This window comes from Silurus meridionalis, chromosome 11 (assembly GCF_014805685.1).
Source record: "Silurus meridionalis isolate SWU-2019-XX chromosome 11, ASM1480568v1, whole genome shotgun sequence".
NCBI lineage: Eukaryota > Metazoa > Chordata > Actinopteri > Siluriformes > Siluridae > Silurus > Silurus meridionalis.
In genome coordinates, this window is record NC_060894.1 from 10,656,510 (window position 1) to 10,673,731 (window position 17,222).

The window sequence follows — 17,222 nt, forward strand, 5'->3', positions numbered from 1 at the left end:
GTAAAAATCTGGAACGGAAATATTTGTCATAGCACAGGTTGCAGTGCAACAATTCAGAGAAGTTCTCTTTCCAAAACTGCAGATGTCAAGAATATTTGTCTGTCATATTTATGATGCGGTGTTCATTCAATAACCTTTAGTAACCCTTTTTATGTAAGTCAGAGCTCATGCTGGATCTGGGTCAGCAACCTCACTGGGCATGATGTAAAAATATATACTGGATGGGACACCAGTCCATTGCAGGGCAATTTTGTTATATAAAATATAATTTTTGCTGCATTTTGTACAAATCCCAAGAATTTTCCCATGGGAATTTTCCCAAGAAATTACAGAATATTTCTAACTGTAAGATGTATTACTGGACATTATACTGAAACATTAACAAAATAAAATGAGCAAAAATTTTGTTCAGAGTTTCTATTGCAGAAATATTATTGCTCATGAATCTAAGACACGTCTTTAGCCAAACTGGAGGTGTTAGAGTGAAACTCATTGTACAAAAATGGATCTGAAGTGGAAAGGTGGTCTAATCCATGTCAGGCATTATCTTCATTAGCTTTATCTCACACCTCCAGTATCAATGATCCTTTTTTCGTTCTTTTGTTTTGCTGTGTTCTCAGTAAAACCCATCTGTCTCTTCTCTGCCCTTCAGAAACACTGAGAGTTTCTAAGTCATGAATGGTAAAATACTGAGGTGAATAATATTATTTGATAATTAAATTAATTAATATACATCAAATCCATTAAATGAATCAATCTATATACATCAAATCTATTTCATCACAAAACTGGTATAAATATGCTAATCATTTCTAAAGCTATATCTTTGCAAAAACATTAACTTATTCTGTCTGTGAATGTCTTATTTGGAAGGAGTGATTGTAAAATATGTGTGTCTTTTACTTGTTTAGATATTTGCCAAGTAATTTATGTAATTGACTCATTACACACTGCTTATTTATTTGATAATCTATTCAGAATTGACTTTAACTCTTTTATATAGTGCCCACACATTAATACTTGATCTAAGTTAAGCTGTTTGAAAAATGTATAAAATGTACAAAATGGCAAAATTAAGCTTATAATGGTCACAACAACAAATCATTGGTCAAAATATGAGCAAGAATTAAACACATAGATGAAATAAATTAGTAGGGGGTGGTCTTCCGCTGTAATTTCTTGGAACGTTTTCATCTTGTGAGTAAACATCCAGACAGAAAAAGAAGATTCTATGTTGTTCCATTCAATATTGATGAGCTTCAAAATTTGATTAGTATTTGAAACATTTTGTGAACCCAGATCTTAACCGAATTTTGCCTCAACTTTTGAATCTTTATCGTGATTTAAGCTGTACACAAAAAAAGGCTATACAAATAGATTTTCTCGTTTCTATAACCCAGTTCACTGCAGCAAAAGTAAAAGCATGGCATGTCTCAGGAGTGCATTAGTTTCATTCTTGCTAATTTTCTCACCAAATCTTTGTCCAGGAGTGTGTTAGTACTCCAAGTTTGCAAAATAAATAAATAAAACTCAGTCTGAAATTTTTTTATTAGATTACCCTTTTTGAAAATATCATTTATTGACATCAGAAATGTAAAAAAAAAAACTTGCCCTACACTATATTCACAGAATCTAATTGACTATTCAATGCAAAATATATTTGTATTTCCTCTAAAAATGTTCATTTATGATCAGTATGATAATACACGCAGAAAAAAATGAACTGACAGTAACTTGGTGAGTGGAATGTTCAGTTACATATCAGAGAACAATCTGGAAAGGAGATTATTATCACCTTTCTTACCATTATTATCACAGTCCTGACCATAGTATTGAACCGATTTCAGGTCAATATATTGTTTTTTTTATTATATAGAACAAAATTGTTTTAAATTTCATTACAACAGAATAGAATTAGTTCCATCTGATGAAACCAATTTATAAGAACATTTTATTCATTTGAGAAGATCCCAAGGTGTACACGCCCCTGCGCGCGCACACACACACACACACACACACACACACACACAGATGGAAATAGAGAGATAGAGTGTGTGTGTGTGTGTGTGTGTGTGTGAGAGAGAGAGAGAGAGAGAGAGAGAGAGAGAGAGATGCTCTAAGGTAGTTTCGGTCCAAATTCCGGAAGTTTCCTACCTGCTCGCGCTCATCAGTTTGTGGGCGGGGTCTGTGTGAGTATTTAGAGCAGGTAGCCAGCGGCTGGAATTCAGTATTCAGCTCCTCCAGCTAGAGAGAGGAAGGAGGAACGTGGGATTAAAAAGCCATACGGATCAAGAAAGAAACCGTCGAAGTAGGTATGTTGCTTTCAACTGGTGCATAACACTGTTTAAAGCTTTATTCAAAGCAGAGGAGTTAAGCTTTAACTAACTTTTTACTGTCGTAAAAAAGTCAGCATGTGTCAGGATCACATCATCCTGGTGTTATTCTGCTGCTTGGTAACGTTTTGAAAGTTTACACCCTGGGAACGGTTTGAGACGCCCATTTTTCCTTCAAGGTTGGCTGACCTGTATGACCTGTAGGCCCTGTTAAGCTGTTACTTCAAATCTTATCACTTGGTTGCTTATATTGACTTTCTGACTAGGTCTTTTTGTTCTGCTCGGTCTATCAAATCTAGTTCCTATACTTAAGCTTAGAGTTCTGTCATTTATTCATCAGCTGGATTCTGCTTCAATGTGGTTTTTCTTGTTTTGTGAAGTTTCTTGTGGTATCTGCTTAGCTCTAAAGAACGTGAGCTTGTATTTCCAGTTTTGTAGTGGCCTAACAGTGACTTTTTTTTTTTTTTTTTTTTATTTCAGGAGCAAAGACTCTTCTTTAGAGGATGGCTTTCAACAAGCTGACATCAAGTGCTGCCCTGCTTTATGATGCGTGGCTTAAAGATGCTGGTGAGTTGGTATATGGTTTGACTTTATTAATGAAATACCAGATAACCTAGAAATTGTAGAAACTGAAGTGTTGCTGTCTATGTAAATCCCTGTAGACCCAAGAGTCGAGGACTGGCCTCTTATGTCCTCTCCGTTCCCTCAAACTATGATCATCCTTTCCTACATCTACTTTGTCACGACGCTGGGACCTCGTCTGATGGAGAACCGTAAACCTTTTGACCTCAAGCAACCGATGATCATCTATAACTTCAGCATAGTCATCTTCTCAATTTACATGATTTATGAGGTAAGTAACCAGTGTCTTCAATTACCTAGTTTTACCTAGAAGCAAGACTGAAACTGCTTTTATTTTTAATTGGAGGTGTATGAATTCTTGCTGTCTGAGAACCTGACTTTAGAAAGTAAGGCGTGGAAGGGTGTGTTTGTGTACACCATTTTGTTGAATTAAGCAGTTGGTTTTTCTTTTCTTTCCAGTTTCTCATGTCTGGCTGGGCCAATGGGTACTCATACGGGTGTGACCTTGTGGATTATTCCAGCTCACCACAGGCTCTCCGAGTAAGACAAGAAACCGTTAACTCATTATTTATCATGTATATTTCCCTGATGAATGACCAACTGCATTTATTCTTTAGATGGCATGGACTTGCTGGCTGTATTACTTCTCAAAGTTCATTGAGATGTTGGATACTGTAAGTACTACTTTGCTTTTTTTCTTATAAAAAAAAAAAAAGTTCTTGCTTTGGCATGTTTTTCTAAATTGTTCTATTTTGACAGATTTTCTTTGTGCTGAGAAAAAAGAACAGCCAAGTCAGTTTCCTCCATGTGTACCATCACTCAATCATGCCCTTTACATGGTGGTTTGGAGTCAAGTTTGCTGCAGGTATATTTATTTTTTCTCCCCTCCTCTTCTCACAATCAATTGATTCAATTTGTGAATACTTGTAAATGAACAAGATCTGGAATTTGCGGCTTATTGTTTTTAGGTGGTCTGGGAACCTTCCATGCCCTGCTAAACTGCTGTGTCCATGTGGTCATGTACAGCTACTATGCCTTGTCTGCTTTGGGCCCAAGCTATCAGAAATACCTCTGGTGGAAGAAGTACATGACTACTATTCAGCTGGTAAATATGCTTTTTATATTCATTTGTTGTAGACTATATGGTTTGTACAAAGGTGCCTATGTATGCTTGAAGCAGAGCTTTTGTTAAAATTAACCTTTTTTTTTTTTTCTTTTTTTTTTTTTTAAGGTTCAGTTTGTAATGGTGACTGTTCACGCTGGCCAGTTTTTTTTCATGAAGGACTGCCCTTACCAATTCCCAGTGTTCCTCTATGTCATTGGCTTGTATGGGCTGATCTTCCTGGTTCTTTTCCTCAATTTTTATTACCATGCCTACACCAAGGGTAAGAGGTTGCCCAAGGTCCTACAGAATGGCACATCCTTCCTTAACCGTGCACACAAGACTGACTAAGGTCTGTGTTTGGTTAAACAATAAGCGAAGATCCTGCAGCTTTTTAAAGTCTTTATTTTTCCTTTAACCATTTCAGAAACTTTACCCACTGTGTTTTATGTTAAAACTTTGTGGAATGCCACTTTCTCACTGAATATTGCCCAACTAGCACATGTGGTTTTTACACTGAAGATGTGGATCCTGGTTTGTATGGTTTTCACTCGGGTTCTGAAATGTTTATGGGGTACAAATATTATATATAATTTTTTTAAATATACCCTTTTTGTACATTTTAAACCCAGCTTTGAAAGATTACCTAACTGCTGGTTTAACTAAATACATGGATCATGAGAGCAGAGGTGCTTTATTTGAATGCTTTTGGCCTTTAAAAGGGACCATGAAGGGTTTGCTTATAACTTTGTAGCTTTCATAAGCAAACCTTAGGCACCCCGATGAAAAGCATGACCGTTAACTTTGCTCGAGTCCAAGGTTGAATTTGGCAAAAGTGGTAGCTGGAGTTCATTTTGTAACTTTTTTTTTTCCCCCTGTGTGTTTATTAACTTCTTAATATGGCTGTGTTTTTTAAAAAAAAAAAAAAAAAAAAGTCTGACTGAGGCATGGGTGTTCAAAAAACCAAATTTGCCAGTGATCTATGAAGACTCGTGTTTTTCCTTAGTCCTTGTGTATTTATGTATATTTTTTGTATTTCTTTACAATGCTCTATTTATACTTTTTGTTAAATTGAAAAAAAATGTACCTTTTTCCTTTTTATTATTCAACTAAATAAATTATTTGTCCATATTTCTCTTGTTTGTGGATTTGTTACTCTTGTTGACCCGGAAGTCTTCCCTACCATGTTTGGAGTAACCGGTTTGGCACGTGATGTTCCATTGTCCAATGACAATGCTAGAATTGATGTGCCCAGTTTCAAACACTAGCGTGCCTCCCTGTTTTTATAACTATTTATTGGGAAGTGGATGCGAGGAAGTCTGATGGACGCGAAACCGATGTATAATTGAGTTCAAAAGTGATCTCTTGTTAAATAAATAGTATTAAAAATCCAATGGATGGGAATATGATTGGCCCCGGTCCCTACAGGGCAACAAAGTTGGTAAGTTTGTGCACGCGCTGGCTTTTGAAAATCCGTTTTCGATTATCTTTCGTGTCTTAAAACTTTTCTCCTAAATTATTTCATGTTTCACGTTAATTTGTGGTTCGTATTTAAGAATAATTACGGTGCTTGTAGTTCCGAAACTTCGAAGTCTATCTAAAACGCTTTCAATTTGAGTATACGCGCTACACCGTTTGGAACGTTGTCCGCTTCAGTACTCAGTAATAAGGATGTTAGCTTAGCATAGTTAAAATCGAGTCTACGAAATTCGTGGAATTATTGTAGCTAATTCTGTAGCGTTGTAACTATGCTTGGTATGCAGCTCACTTTTATAACGCTACAGGCGTCTCTTTCATTCTTGGTAAAGTTCTTTAACTGCCCTGAAGTTTTTAATTTCCTACACAAAATGTACACTTATGTCTGTGCCCGTAATGCATTGTATGGTCGAGTAAAGAATAATATAGACATCGGAAGTCTCTTTTATACCACAGCAAGGCTTTAGCCTCTACTACACGTTTCATGTAATCTTACAGGTAAAGTCCTGTCTGAAACACATGCTGTATGTTTACACGGTAATGATGTTGTGGTGTTTGTTACTTGCTGTTGTATTTGTTTTTTCTTTGAGAAGTCCGAGGTTGTGCGCAGTCATTGCATAGTATACCGAAGTGCAGATTGTGTGTGCTGCATTGTGCATCTGCATTGTGCAGAGTGTGTATTTTATTTATATATACATACAAATCTCATTGAACTGTGGTCAAAATGCAATGCAGCTGGAAGACACAGATGAAGCTTCAGAACGTGATCTATTTTAGGACTGTGTACAAATCTAAGACTATGGCCCAGTTCGCACTGATCACATGTTGATGCAGTCATTCACACCTTTGATGAACTGTGTGCATCATTTTGTGGAGAAAGGGTTTTGCACAATGTGGTCAGCTAACCAAACTTAAATTGGATGACAAAAGAAGGCACACGAGACAGCTACTTTCCTTCCTGCTGTTATAGACACGAGACCTTACAGAATTCTGCATGTATGCAAGAGATGTTCGGATTTGTGGGGTGGAATTGTGCTTCACTAAAGTTTCATTCTAAACATCCAACCAGTAAAACCCTAAAAGGCTTTTCTCAAATTCCTAAATCAACTGCTCAGGTCCAAGTTTTTTTCTCAGTTTACAGAGTGACACCAAATTAAGTTACCTAACTTACCTAATTAATACAAGGTGAGTTGAACATGACATAAAGCCCTGCTGCATTGCTTTCTTTTTTATTTTGAATTAAAAAAAAAAAAAATTTTTTTCAAAATTTTCAAAAAGTCTTGGTAACTACTAAAATGCACAGAGTGCACAGAGTCTCAGTGTCGGTGAGTTAATGTTGTTAACATTAGCAGAAAAAGCATGCTTGACAACTGCCTAAAGGTTTGTGTTGTCAATTTGCAATAATGATGTGTAATAATGGATTTGATTTCAAAATAAAAATTCCAACATGTGATGCTGATGTGAGTTTAAACACATTTATAAACACAGTTATATAGTCAGCAATGCCATGTTCTTCTGTGGATTTGACAACTTTTGTTGATTACACATCTAAAGGGCAAGAAATAGATACTGCTCTATGGAGGAGCTTTGTAAAAAAATGTTATGATACAAAAATGGCAGAAAATAAGCAATAAAAAGAGACTAAATTGTGTGTGTGTGTGTGTGTGTGTATATATATATGTATATATATATATATATATATATATATATATATATATAACAGTAAGGTAAGCATATGTTTAACTGATAAGCCATGACAACTCTATAAATAATGTATTGTTTGTGATGTGTATGATGCTTTCCTTTTTTGTCTTTCAGTGGAATGAAACCATAAAGCTTTTTCGTGAAGGGATGCCCATCAAAAGACACTGGGCTCATTTTCGAAGTTACGACAACAGCTTCACCGGCTCAGAGGCTGTTGATTATCTCCACAACCTGTTAAAATGTAACCAGAACTTTGGGCCTGAGGTGACCCGCTATCAGTCTCTACAGCTGCTCAGAAAGTTCCTCAAGAACCATGTGATTGAAGATTTTAAAGGACGCTTTGGAAAAGAAGACTTTGAAGACAACGGACGTTTATACAGGTGCTAAGATGATGTGCTTAGTTTCGTGTCTGTTCTACTGTGAGGTGTATGTGTAAGTTAACTCTACAATTTTATATCAGATTTCCTCCACAGTCACCTTTCAAGCCTGTTCCTCAGCGCCTGCCTTTTAGAGAGGTTATTCCACAGATGCTGCAATGGGACGACTGTGATGATGCACAACTGCCCTCAGCGATACCCATGAAGCCCCTTGTTTTGGTAAGGGATTTGAAAACATGTAAACTATTAAAATTTGTGTGAGAAAACGTGAAACATGTTCAGAATTTCTGTCTTATTAGAATTCTGAGACATGGAACAAGAGGCACAGCATTGCCATAGGGGAAGTTCCTGAGTGCAAGCTGATCCGGAGGAGAGAGATCACACCAAAGCATGTGGACCAGATATGGAAGTCGATGACTTTTAACCGGTCTGTATATAATCTGAAAAAGATAATACATTAACTTTATATATTTTATAACACTAATTATCTGGGAAGGACAAATTAGTTCCTTGTAACAAGCAGATTTCATATCCAGGCTGTTTGGTTTAGTTTTGTTGCTGCTCAACTGTTAGAGAAAATAAGCTGAACAGCCAGAAAAAGACTAATTTTACAAGTTGCGCATTTTAACAAATTAAGTTGAATTGAATGTTGAAAATCTAAGTAACTAATTATTTCCTGTTCTCAGTGACATTTCAGTTGTGATGAACAGTTATTCCTTCAGTCATTTCATCAGCCCCCCTCACCCACTCTCTCTCTCTCTCTCTCTCTCTCTCTCTCTCTCTCTTTCTCTCTATTTGATAAATGTAACCTCACTTTTTAACTGAGAAACTGGAAAACACAATATTTTCTTATCTGCAGTGTCAACAGTTTCACAGTTTTTACAACCATAACTTCTATAAGTGCCAAATAAAAGTCTCCTAAAATAAGTCACAAAATCGAGATTATTGATTAAACGTTTTTAAATCCAGTTAATGTCAACATCTGACTTCTCACCAATTAGATTTGAGAATTTAACTGCACTGTAGTGTAAGAAACAAATCATACATTTAATAGCTGAAATGCTGATTGTTTTTGTTTTTGTAAAAACACAATGTGACTATAATAAACATAAACTTCTTAATTTCTCATAGTCTATATTAAGGATGTGCCTCTCCATAACAGAAGCCAATGCGATATGCATCTCGTAGCATAGTCAACGATACGATACATTAAAGTTCCATATAAAGCAGCTACCGATGCAATGCTGAATAATTCACCCCATTACTATCTGATTTTGATTTGATGCAACACAATGCGATTTAATGCAATATGATGCAATAGGAAAAATATAATGCAATAGTACAAATAATTCGCTTTTATTTCTTTGGATCAGTCAGACAGCAAATCATAAATTTACTTGAGTGCTGAGGTGGTGCTGAGAGGACACACTTAAGAAATAGTTTATTAAAGAGAAATACATTTACATATAAAATATTATTTACAAATGATTGGTCACTTTCTAAATAATAAAAGTATAGCACATATACTAATAATTATATATACACTGCTCAACAGTTGAAGGAGTTTTTGTCCTGTTTATACCATGCTACCAGAACACCTTTTCCACAAAATAACTAAGGCATTTAAAAAAAAAAAAAATTATTTTGCAGAAAACACACTGATCAAAATTAGAGAACAACAATGACTGTAGCATGGAAAAAGATTACAACAAAATTTTCTGAAGTTTACAACAGTCAGCAATTAGTAGGAAGTGTACAGGCCTCTGCTCTGAATGACTTCAGCACATCTGCGGCCACAGGACAGCACTAGTCTCTCACACTGCTCTGGTGTGATTTTGGTCCACTCTTCTTCCAGTCTCCTCCACAGTTCGGTGACTGTAGTGGGTTTCTTGGCCATAACTTTGTCGCTAAGGATTTTCCAGAGGTTCTCTATTGGGTTGAGATCAGGACTCTGGGCAGGCCATGTCATTATTTCAATGTTTTCAGTTTCAAGGAACTGCTTTACCCGTTTTGCTGTGTGACATGAAACGTTGTCCTGCATGAACACTGCGGGCTGATTGGGTGATGAACGGAGGGAAGGAACTATATGTTGTTGAAGAAGGTTCTGATAAACATTTGCATTCACTCTGCCATGTAGCTGTATAAGAGGCCCAACTCCTGCTGCAGAAAACATGCCCCAAACCATGACACTTCCTCCTCCACTTTTCACTGACTTCTTTACACACTTTGGGTTCAGTCTTTCTCCAGTTTGTCGCCCGAACATAATGTTTCCCATCAGACCCAAATAAATTAAACTTGCTTTTATTACTGAAGTGAACTTTGGACCAGTTCTCCTCTGTCCACACAACATGCTGAGTCTAGCCTTTTGATTCTTTCTGCTAATGAGAGGTTTGGTGAGCAATTCCAGCTGCAGTGTGGAAACGATTGCCCATTGAGATCCTCCGCAGTATCCTGTCCTCTCTTGTATTTGTCTTCCGTGGACGACCAGCCTTCTTGGCGGACTTGAATGAGTTTGTGATGTTGTAAAGAGTCAATATTCTTGAAATCACAGATTTGGAACGACCAACTTGTCTTGCTATGGCTGATAGGGTCATCCCTTTGGCCTTCATCTGGACAACCTGCTGCCGGAGTCTTTCAGTCACTTTAGAACGGCCCACCATCTTGCAGAGTCAGTGAAACTGGAAGTTAGGCTGCCAGTTAAATAGGGGTTGACAGATAATCAAGGAAATTAGCACCAGGTACCAGATTAACACCAATAACTGGGAGGTATCTGAAAGTGTTCTCTAATTTTAATCAGCGTGTTTTCTGGAAAATAATGTTTTTTTTTTTTTTTAAATGCCTTAGTTATTTTGTGGAAAAGGTGTTTTGGTAGCATGGTATAGACAGGACAAAAACTCCTTCAACTGTTGAGCAGTGAAGATGACATTATTTCAGAATTGTTCAATTGTTTATAAATTGTTCTCTAATTTTGATCGCCAGTGTATATAAATAGCATGCATGCTGTTATACGCTTTCTTCACTGTTCTTATTAGGACACTGACAAGGTTTATTGTACATTGAGATTTGAAACTCATACTTTAGTCTCACTCCCTACATATAAATAAAAAATTTTTTACCGATGCAAATATGTTATAAACTATGCATTGTGATATATAAATGTCAGCTTGTGTCCGATGCATGCTTTTTTAAATAGATGCATCATACCGTTAACTTTTATGCTAATGACCTATTGAAAATGGTGAATCTTGCCATCCCTAGTCTATATTAATGCACGTAACTGGTGAGGTTCCACTGTGTGTGTGTGTGTGTGTGTGTGTGTGTGTGTGTGTGTGTGTGTGTGTGTGTGTGTGTGTGTGTGTGTGTGTGTATAATGTCTGATTTTTTGCAATACCAGGCAAGCAAATAATGGGACTGGGCAGTGGACTGGTGGTTTTAATTCCCTGGTATGCTAGCTAATAACATTAACTGATGAATTTGTCCAACCCTGATTCCTAATTAACGCTTTTGTTAAATAGTTTGCAGAGCATTTTGGGGCTGAAGTCCTTAGACGGTGTTCTCGACGCGAAGCTCTTAAACTCCAAGCACATTGTCTACAACGTATTTAATGTCAACAAACAGGGCATTGTTGTTCTGAAGAACAAAGCAGGTGAGGGTGAGATTGAAATTAATTTGAAAATTGCAAATTCATAGAAATATTTGTTTGATGTTAGTGTCATCTGCTGTTTTACAGAGGACCTTCCTCACTGGGTTTTATCTGCAATGAAGTGCTTGGCAAATTGTAAGTAAAAAAGTCTTGTCTGTCACTTGAAATGTGTGTACATTTCATTTTCTAATTCCTAATCCTATCCCTTTTTTACAAAATTGTATGTTGTTTCAGGGCCTAACGGAAATGAGGTTAATCAGCCCATGTACTCCGGTTTTGAGCGAGATGTTTTTCGAACAGTAGCCGAACACTTCCAGAGATTAAGAGAACCACTGCTGACGTTCCAGATGTATGACATTTGTGTCAGCATTCTGGGTAAGATAAATATAGAGAACAGTGTTATCAATTGTCAATATTAGAACAACCTTTAAATCCTTTATTTATTGTTGGACCTGAATAGCGGCGATATTATAGAACAACTCCCATGCCATCCCCTACTTCTCTCCTCTTTTTCAGGACTACTTCCACGACAACAGATTGCGGTTGAGGCACTGCAGGTCTGCTGCCTTCTCCTACCTCCAGCCAACCGGAGAAAGCTGCAGTTATTACTGCGCCTGATGTCTAAAGCCTGCAACAATCATCTTCTCCCACCACTTAACGACACCATAGGAACACGTACCCTGGTTATTTACATTCTTAATTCTCTCTAACATGAGCGCAGATATTTACCTTGAGTCAAAGGAATTCGTTTATAGTGTTAGAAGTGTTTTGAGAGTATTGTCACTGAATATCTACAGTATGCATGTATTTCATTTCAAGCCTTTAATTAAGTAGAACTTTCCCCTGCATGGCAGATTTATTCTCAGCATAATTGTTTTTCAATTCATCCATAACCAGATTGGAAAATTACGCACAGGTGCAACCCATAACCTCATTGTGATCTTCTGCTGAAAATGAATGACTTCTGATATTTTTTCCCTGAAAGTGGTGAAAAGGCAGCATTAGAGTAGTCATTTAGAGCAATTAGAGTAGTCATCTGGGTCTTCTTTTAGACTTCAGTGATGTCTTTATTGCAAAGGCCAATATTATAATATCAATTAACACTACTATAAAAATTAGAAGTTGGTAAATTATATGTTCAGATTATGTGCAATTATTTCAATATTAATTCATATTGTGTTGGATATACAGTAGTTACGCGTATATTGAAGGTTTTTTGTGTACAAATATTAATGAATAACTTAAGCCCCCTGCTCTCTTGCTAGATGGTCCAGACCTTCTCCCGCTGCATTCTATGTTCATCAGATGAAGTGGACCTGGATGAATTGCTGGCTACCAAACTTGTCAACTTCATGATAGACAACCATGAAAACGTGCTGAAGGTCCCCTCCGAGCTGCAGAGATCTGTGCAGGAGCATATATCGCACCTGCGAAGAGCTCAGGTTAGTCTCGCACACATGCACAGGCATACACATGCATGCACATATACATATAAACTTTGCCTATTGTGCCTCTTGTGGGTGTCACCAAATGCAAATCAGTGCCATGCATGAAAATATCAAACATGCACACACAAATGTTTAGAAAAATCTTTTGCTTTTTCTAAACTAACTACCGTATTTTCCGGACTATAAGCCGCTACCTTTTTCCGACGTTTTGAACCCCGCGGCTTAAACAGCGAAGCGGCTTATTTATACATTTTCCCTGGGTTTTCCCCAGTTTCACAAACTTCAAGCCAAAAAACTGAGTACCATAACATTAGACCAATAAAATTGCCGAACGGGTTCGGGTGAACCAATGAAACTCTTTATATTAAATCGGCTGCGCTCCCACTGAATCGGGCCGCACCACATCATAAATATGGATGAGGTTCCTCTGACGTTTGACCTGCCGCTCACTCGGACTGTCAACAGGAAATGCAAATCATTCATTATGCTGAAAACAACCGGGCATGAAAAAACGCACTTCTGTGTTCTGAGCTGCACGGCATCGGGAGAAAAGCTTTTTTAAACGCACGACGATGCCAAAAGATAAACTCCCGAGAGAAATTGTTGTGAAAGGAAGGAGGAAGACAGTGAACAATGGCTTTCTTGGTAGGCTACTATTTAGATACAAGCCGTGTAACAGACACTGTCTTTCAATAAAGCCTGTGTAAAGTTCATTAGTTTCAATGTAGACTTATTCATGTTATTTATGTTCAAAATAAAAATCTTTGTCAAATTCAGTGGGTGCGGCTTATATATGGGTGCGCTTAATAGTCCGGAAATTACGGTAGTTCAAAACTAGAACATTGTGAATCATCCATATGTTTCAACAAACAGTATTTTATTATTATGCACTCAAATCAACTGTTGACTTTCAATTTCCATCCTAGATCTGACCATTATCAGGTTTTGACCAGTATTTGCTACTCATGAACCGCACAGAAAAATTACAAATCTCATTAATGTGTTGAGTCGCCTTTCACTCTTTCTTGTTTGTTAGATAAAGTATGCAGGTGCTGACACGGACTCCACGCTGGAGATGCCACCGCAAACATTCTGCAGACAAATCAGCAGGAAAGAGTTTGAGGAGCAGCGAGTCACAGGGTCCCAGGGAGCTCTAGTGGAGCTACTAGAAGAGATAATTCATGACAAGGTTATGTCTATAAAGGACAAGAAGAAGAAACTGAAACAGGTTAGCGATTCCAAAGAGATTCACTCTTTCGTAGACATTAAGGACTTGCGTTTGTTTTGCACGAATGATGTCTTTTGTACTTTGTGCATAAAAGTATGCAGGAATTTTTACAAAAGAATTGATATTAAACTTTGCTGCAAACTTGTCATTGACAATTACAGTACATTCCTTCAGCCGTCTTCAATACTCAATGTTATGAGGGTCTCTCTAATGGAATTGCAATCTTAAAATCCTTCATAAATATTTAACAGCATTCCATTCAGTAGACTGACTTATTTTGGCCATGTGTTTGAAGTCACTGTTGCTGACACATTGTTCATGCCTGATTCAGCTGGCTGATGAAATAAAGTATACCTAGTATAGGTTCGTATGTACGTCCTATCTTACTCCAAACAAGACCTGTTGTTAAAGAGTTCTATGTCTGTTGTTTAGCAGAGGTGTTTTGTGTGAGGTGTAAGAATAGAGATTATTGCAGTAAAGTTCATTGCTTATTATTTTCTGTTCCTGTTGATTTTTAGTTCGCCTGCATCATTTCATTTGCATGCACATTTAAGGCATAAGGCAGATGCTCTTATTCAGAATGACTTGCAGAAATACTTTTATTTATTACAGTAATCCCCCACTTTACTGCGGTCTGAATCACGCACCCCCAGTTTATCGTGGAATCTGATTTTCCAGGTCTCTTGCTAATAGCATGATAGACCAAAAGACTTATAGGGAATTGTTCTTATGGAGTTTCATGTTGAAAATAATGAAATGTATTAATAAAAATATAATTATTAATATAGTATATAATTATAAAATTAAGTAAAATGTTAATACAGTACTGTATACATAAAATGGCATTTTTATGGGGTGGCGTCTGTTTATCACGGGCGCTTTTGGAACATAACCGCCCACGATAAACAGAGGATTATTATTTATCATTTTCACAATAAATATGTTCTGAAACTGGGCCATTATGTCACAGAAAAAAGATTTTTTAGGTGTCATATGACAGTAGGCTTTCAGTATTCTGAGACTGTGATTTGAGGCTTCTTTTCCGGGAGCAATTAATTATGTTTTGTTTAATATGGCTTAATATGTTTATTTTTTTATTTTTTTGCATTTTAAGTGTTGTTTTATATTTTGGTCCTTGAAATTTTAAGTTTTGTCCCAGACCATAAACAATTATTTTTACTTCTGTCACCTATTTTTGCAATATCCAACAACTTTTCCTTGTATTGTGTGTCCATATCATACAGCCCTGGTACAGTCCAAACAGTGAGCAGATACAGCTTCTAACCTGTGGTTATTGAGTTGTTTCCACTGCAGCAGCTTGCATTCATTCGAACAACTCACATTCGAACAACTCACCTGACTAATCTATTAATATTGAATCATTCTTGGCCTCAGTTCCAGAGATCCTATCCTGACATCTACCGCAGACGCTTCCCTACAACCGAAAGTGAAGCTGCAGTGTTTCCAGAGAGGCCCCAGAAGTTCAAACCTCAGCTGACATTCTTCACCCTAAAAAAGAAGCCTGCTCAGCCTTTCCAGCGGAGCTGGAGCTTCCGTGCTTGAACTGAAAATACAGTAAGGTCATTACAAAGCAGCCAAATACTGTAAAAAATACTGTCTACAGACCCATGGTTATGAGCCCATAACTCCTATACTCTGTAGTATTTTTAGAGCTGGAATTGCTCCGTTTTATTGCATTGCTGCTGGAATATTCTAGCTTTTGATTTCACTTGAAAAACTGACACTGGATTCTGGAGTATCGAAGTTATACATCTCATGTAGTCATCAGGATATTCAGTGATGACTGCTTGAAGTCTTATTTTTCAGACAACATATCACCAACCTCATCAAAGACTGGGGGAAAAAGAAAAGAAAAATTAAAACAATGTATGTATGTATGTGTATATATGTATGTTAGTGTGTGTGTTTTGTGTGATAATGGCAGCATGATGTGATTTGGTTGCTAACGAAACTGTGGTAATTGTAAAAAAATTTTTTTTGCAGAGGTGCCAATATATTTAGTTTTGCTGCGTCTTTTTTTTTTTTTTTTTTTTATTTATTTATTTTTTTTTTTTAAATGTTAAACTATACAACAAAAAAACATATCAAACAAATTCACTGAAGAGGAAAAGATGCAGGAATTCACAAGCTTCAGTGTTGTAGCATATAGGGGACAAAAAGAGAGTAAGGCTGCTAATATTAATAATGTATGTAATAATGAATCTGTCTCACAGCCATTCCATTATTCTCTTGTTTGAAACACATCTAGAAATGTTTTAATGTATTGCTCTCTCGCTTACACTGAGCTTTTTTTTTTTTTACATGATACCATTCTGTTTCATTCTCTTTGGCTGCTAGGATTTTCTTATTAACAGTGTTTTAGGTCAGTTCCAGGTTCTGCTGCTGGCTTGCGGTTTGCTTGGCTCACAGAAGCCGGGCAATGAACATGAACTACAGTTATCAACTATTTCAGCTCATCCCCTAAATATCACCCTTTAGTTACAGACACAAGCTAAATCATACCTGTCTTCACCTACTACAGTGCCTTTACCTGTATGGAGCTTAAACTAAAGACTAAAGAACATCATTTTCCTTTTTTTTTTTTTTAAATCCGCTTCTCAATATATACTGCATTATTTTTGTACCGCAAAGATTTTTTAAACAAAATGTTTTTTCCCTTTTTAAAAAAAAAAGCATTTTACATATCTTTTTATTTGAAGAAAATTGGATGTATTTTTTTTTGTTACAATATTTAATGTTACGTTTATTGTTTTGCCTGGTTGTTTGCAATTATTTGATAATGAATCGAGTATTTTACCATGCACAATGTTCCCATTTAATCTTTATATGAAAGTGTATTTGCAATAGAAGTCACTGCTTGTCTTTTTGTTTGTAAAGATAAATGTATATATAATGCAAGCTGTATATCTGTATCATTTGAAATGCTATAGTTACTGTTCTTGTCTGAAATGCACAGTCATCACTGCTGTAATTAAAAATGTGTACAAAGAAATAAGAATGTGGAGAGATGAAAAATGCAAATGGACTTGTTTTTACACACTTCTTTTGGCTGCTCCCATTAGGAGTCACCACAGTGGATCATCCGTCTCCATAGTCCTCTACAGCTGCCTCTTTCAATTCAACTACCTGCATGTTTTCCCTCACCATATCCATAAACTTCCTCCTTGGTCTTCCTCTTTTCCTTCTTCCTGGTGGCTTCATCCTCAGCATTCTCCTACCAATGTACCCCATGGCCCTCCTGTGCACATGTCCAAACCATCTCTCATTTTGTCTCCAAAACGTCCAACAGTACATGCCCTCTAATAAAC

The 17,222-nt window shown here is 36.8% G+C and overlaps 2 protein-coding genes across 4 annotated transcripts; both read left to right on the plus strand.

Annotated features, from left to right (window-relative positions):
* The first annotated feature begins 2,156 nt into the window (after window positions 1–2,156).
* elovl7b (ELOVL fatty acid elongase 7b) lies at window positions 2,157–5,148 on the plus strand. Of its 2 annotated transcripts, none has more exons than XM_046862079.1 (8): window positions 2,157–2,312; window positions 2,814–2,900; window positions 2,996–3,186; window positions 3,375–3,455; window positions 3,533–3,589; window positions 3,675–3,780; window positions 3,884–4,020; window positions 4,147–5,148. In XM_046862079.1, the coding sequence occupies exons 2-8, from the start codon at window positions 2,837–2,839 to the stop codon at window positions 4,366–4,368; spliced, it is 858 nt and encodes a 285-aa protein (XP_046718035.1). In that variant the 5' UTR covers window positions 2,157–2,312; window positions 2,814–2,836; the 3' UTR covers window positions 4,369–5,148. The 2 variants fall into 2 exon arrangements, with proteins under 2 accessions (XP_046718035.1, XP_046718036.1); XM_046862080.1 differs by having other exon boundaries at window positions 2,190–2,308.
* A 110-nt stretch (window positions 5,149–5,258) lies between these two features.
* depdc1b (DEP domain containing 1B) lies at window positions 5,259–16,935 on the plus strand. Of its 2 annotated transcripts, none has more exons than XM_046860371.1 (11): window positions 5,259–5,458; window positions 7,312–7,577; window positions 7,658–7,793; window positions 7,874–8,001; window positions 11,090–11,220; window positions 11,305–11,352; window positions 11,452–11,592; window positions 11,734–11,900; window positions 12,483–12,659; window positions 13,702–13,893; window positions 15,289–16,935. In XM_046860371.1, exons 1-11 carry the CDS (start codon window positions 5,411–5,413, stop codon window positions 15,454–15,456), a joined length of 1,602 nt encoding a protein of 533 aa, XP_046716327.1. In that variant the 5' UTR covers window positions 5,259–5,410; the 3' UTR covers window positions 15,457–16,935. The 2 variants fall into 2 exon arrangements, with proteins under 2 accessions (XP_046716327.1, XP_046716328.1); XM_046860372.1 differs by having other exon boundaries at window positions 15,138–15,425.
* The last annotated feature ends 287 nt before the right edge of the window (window positions 16,936–17,222 follow it).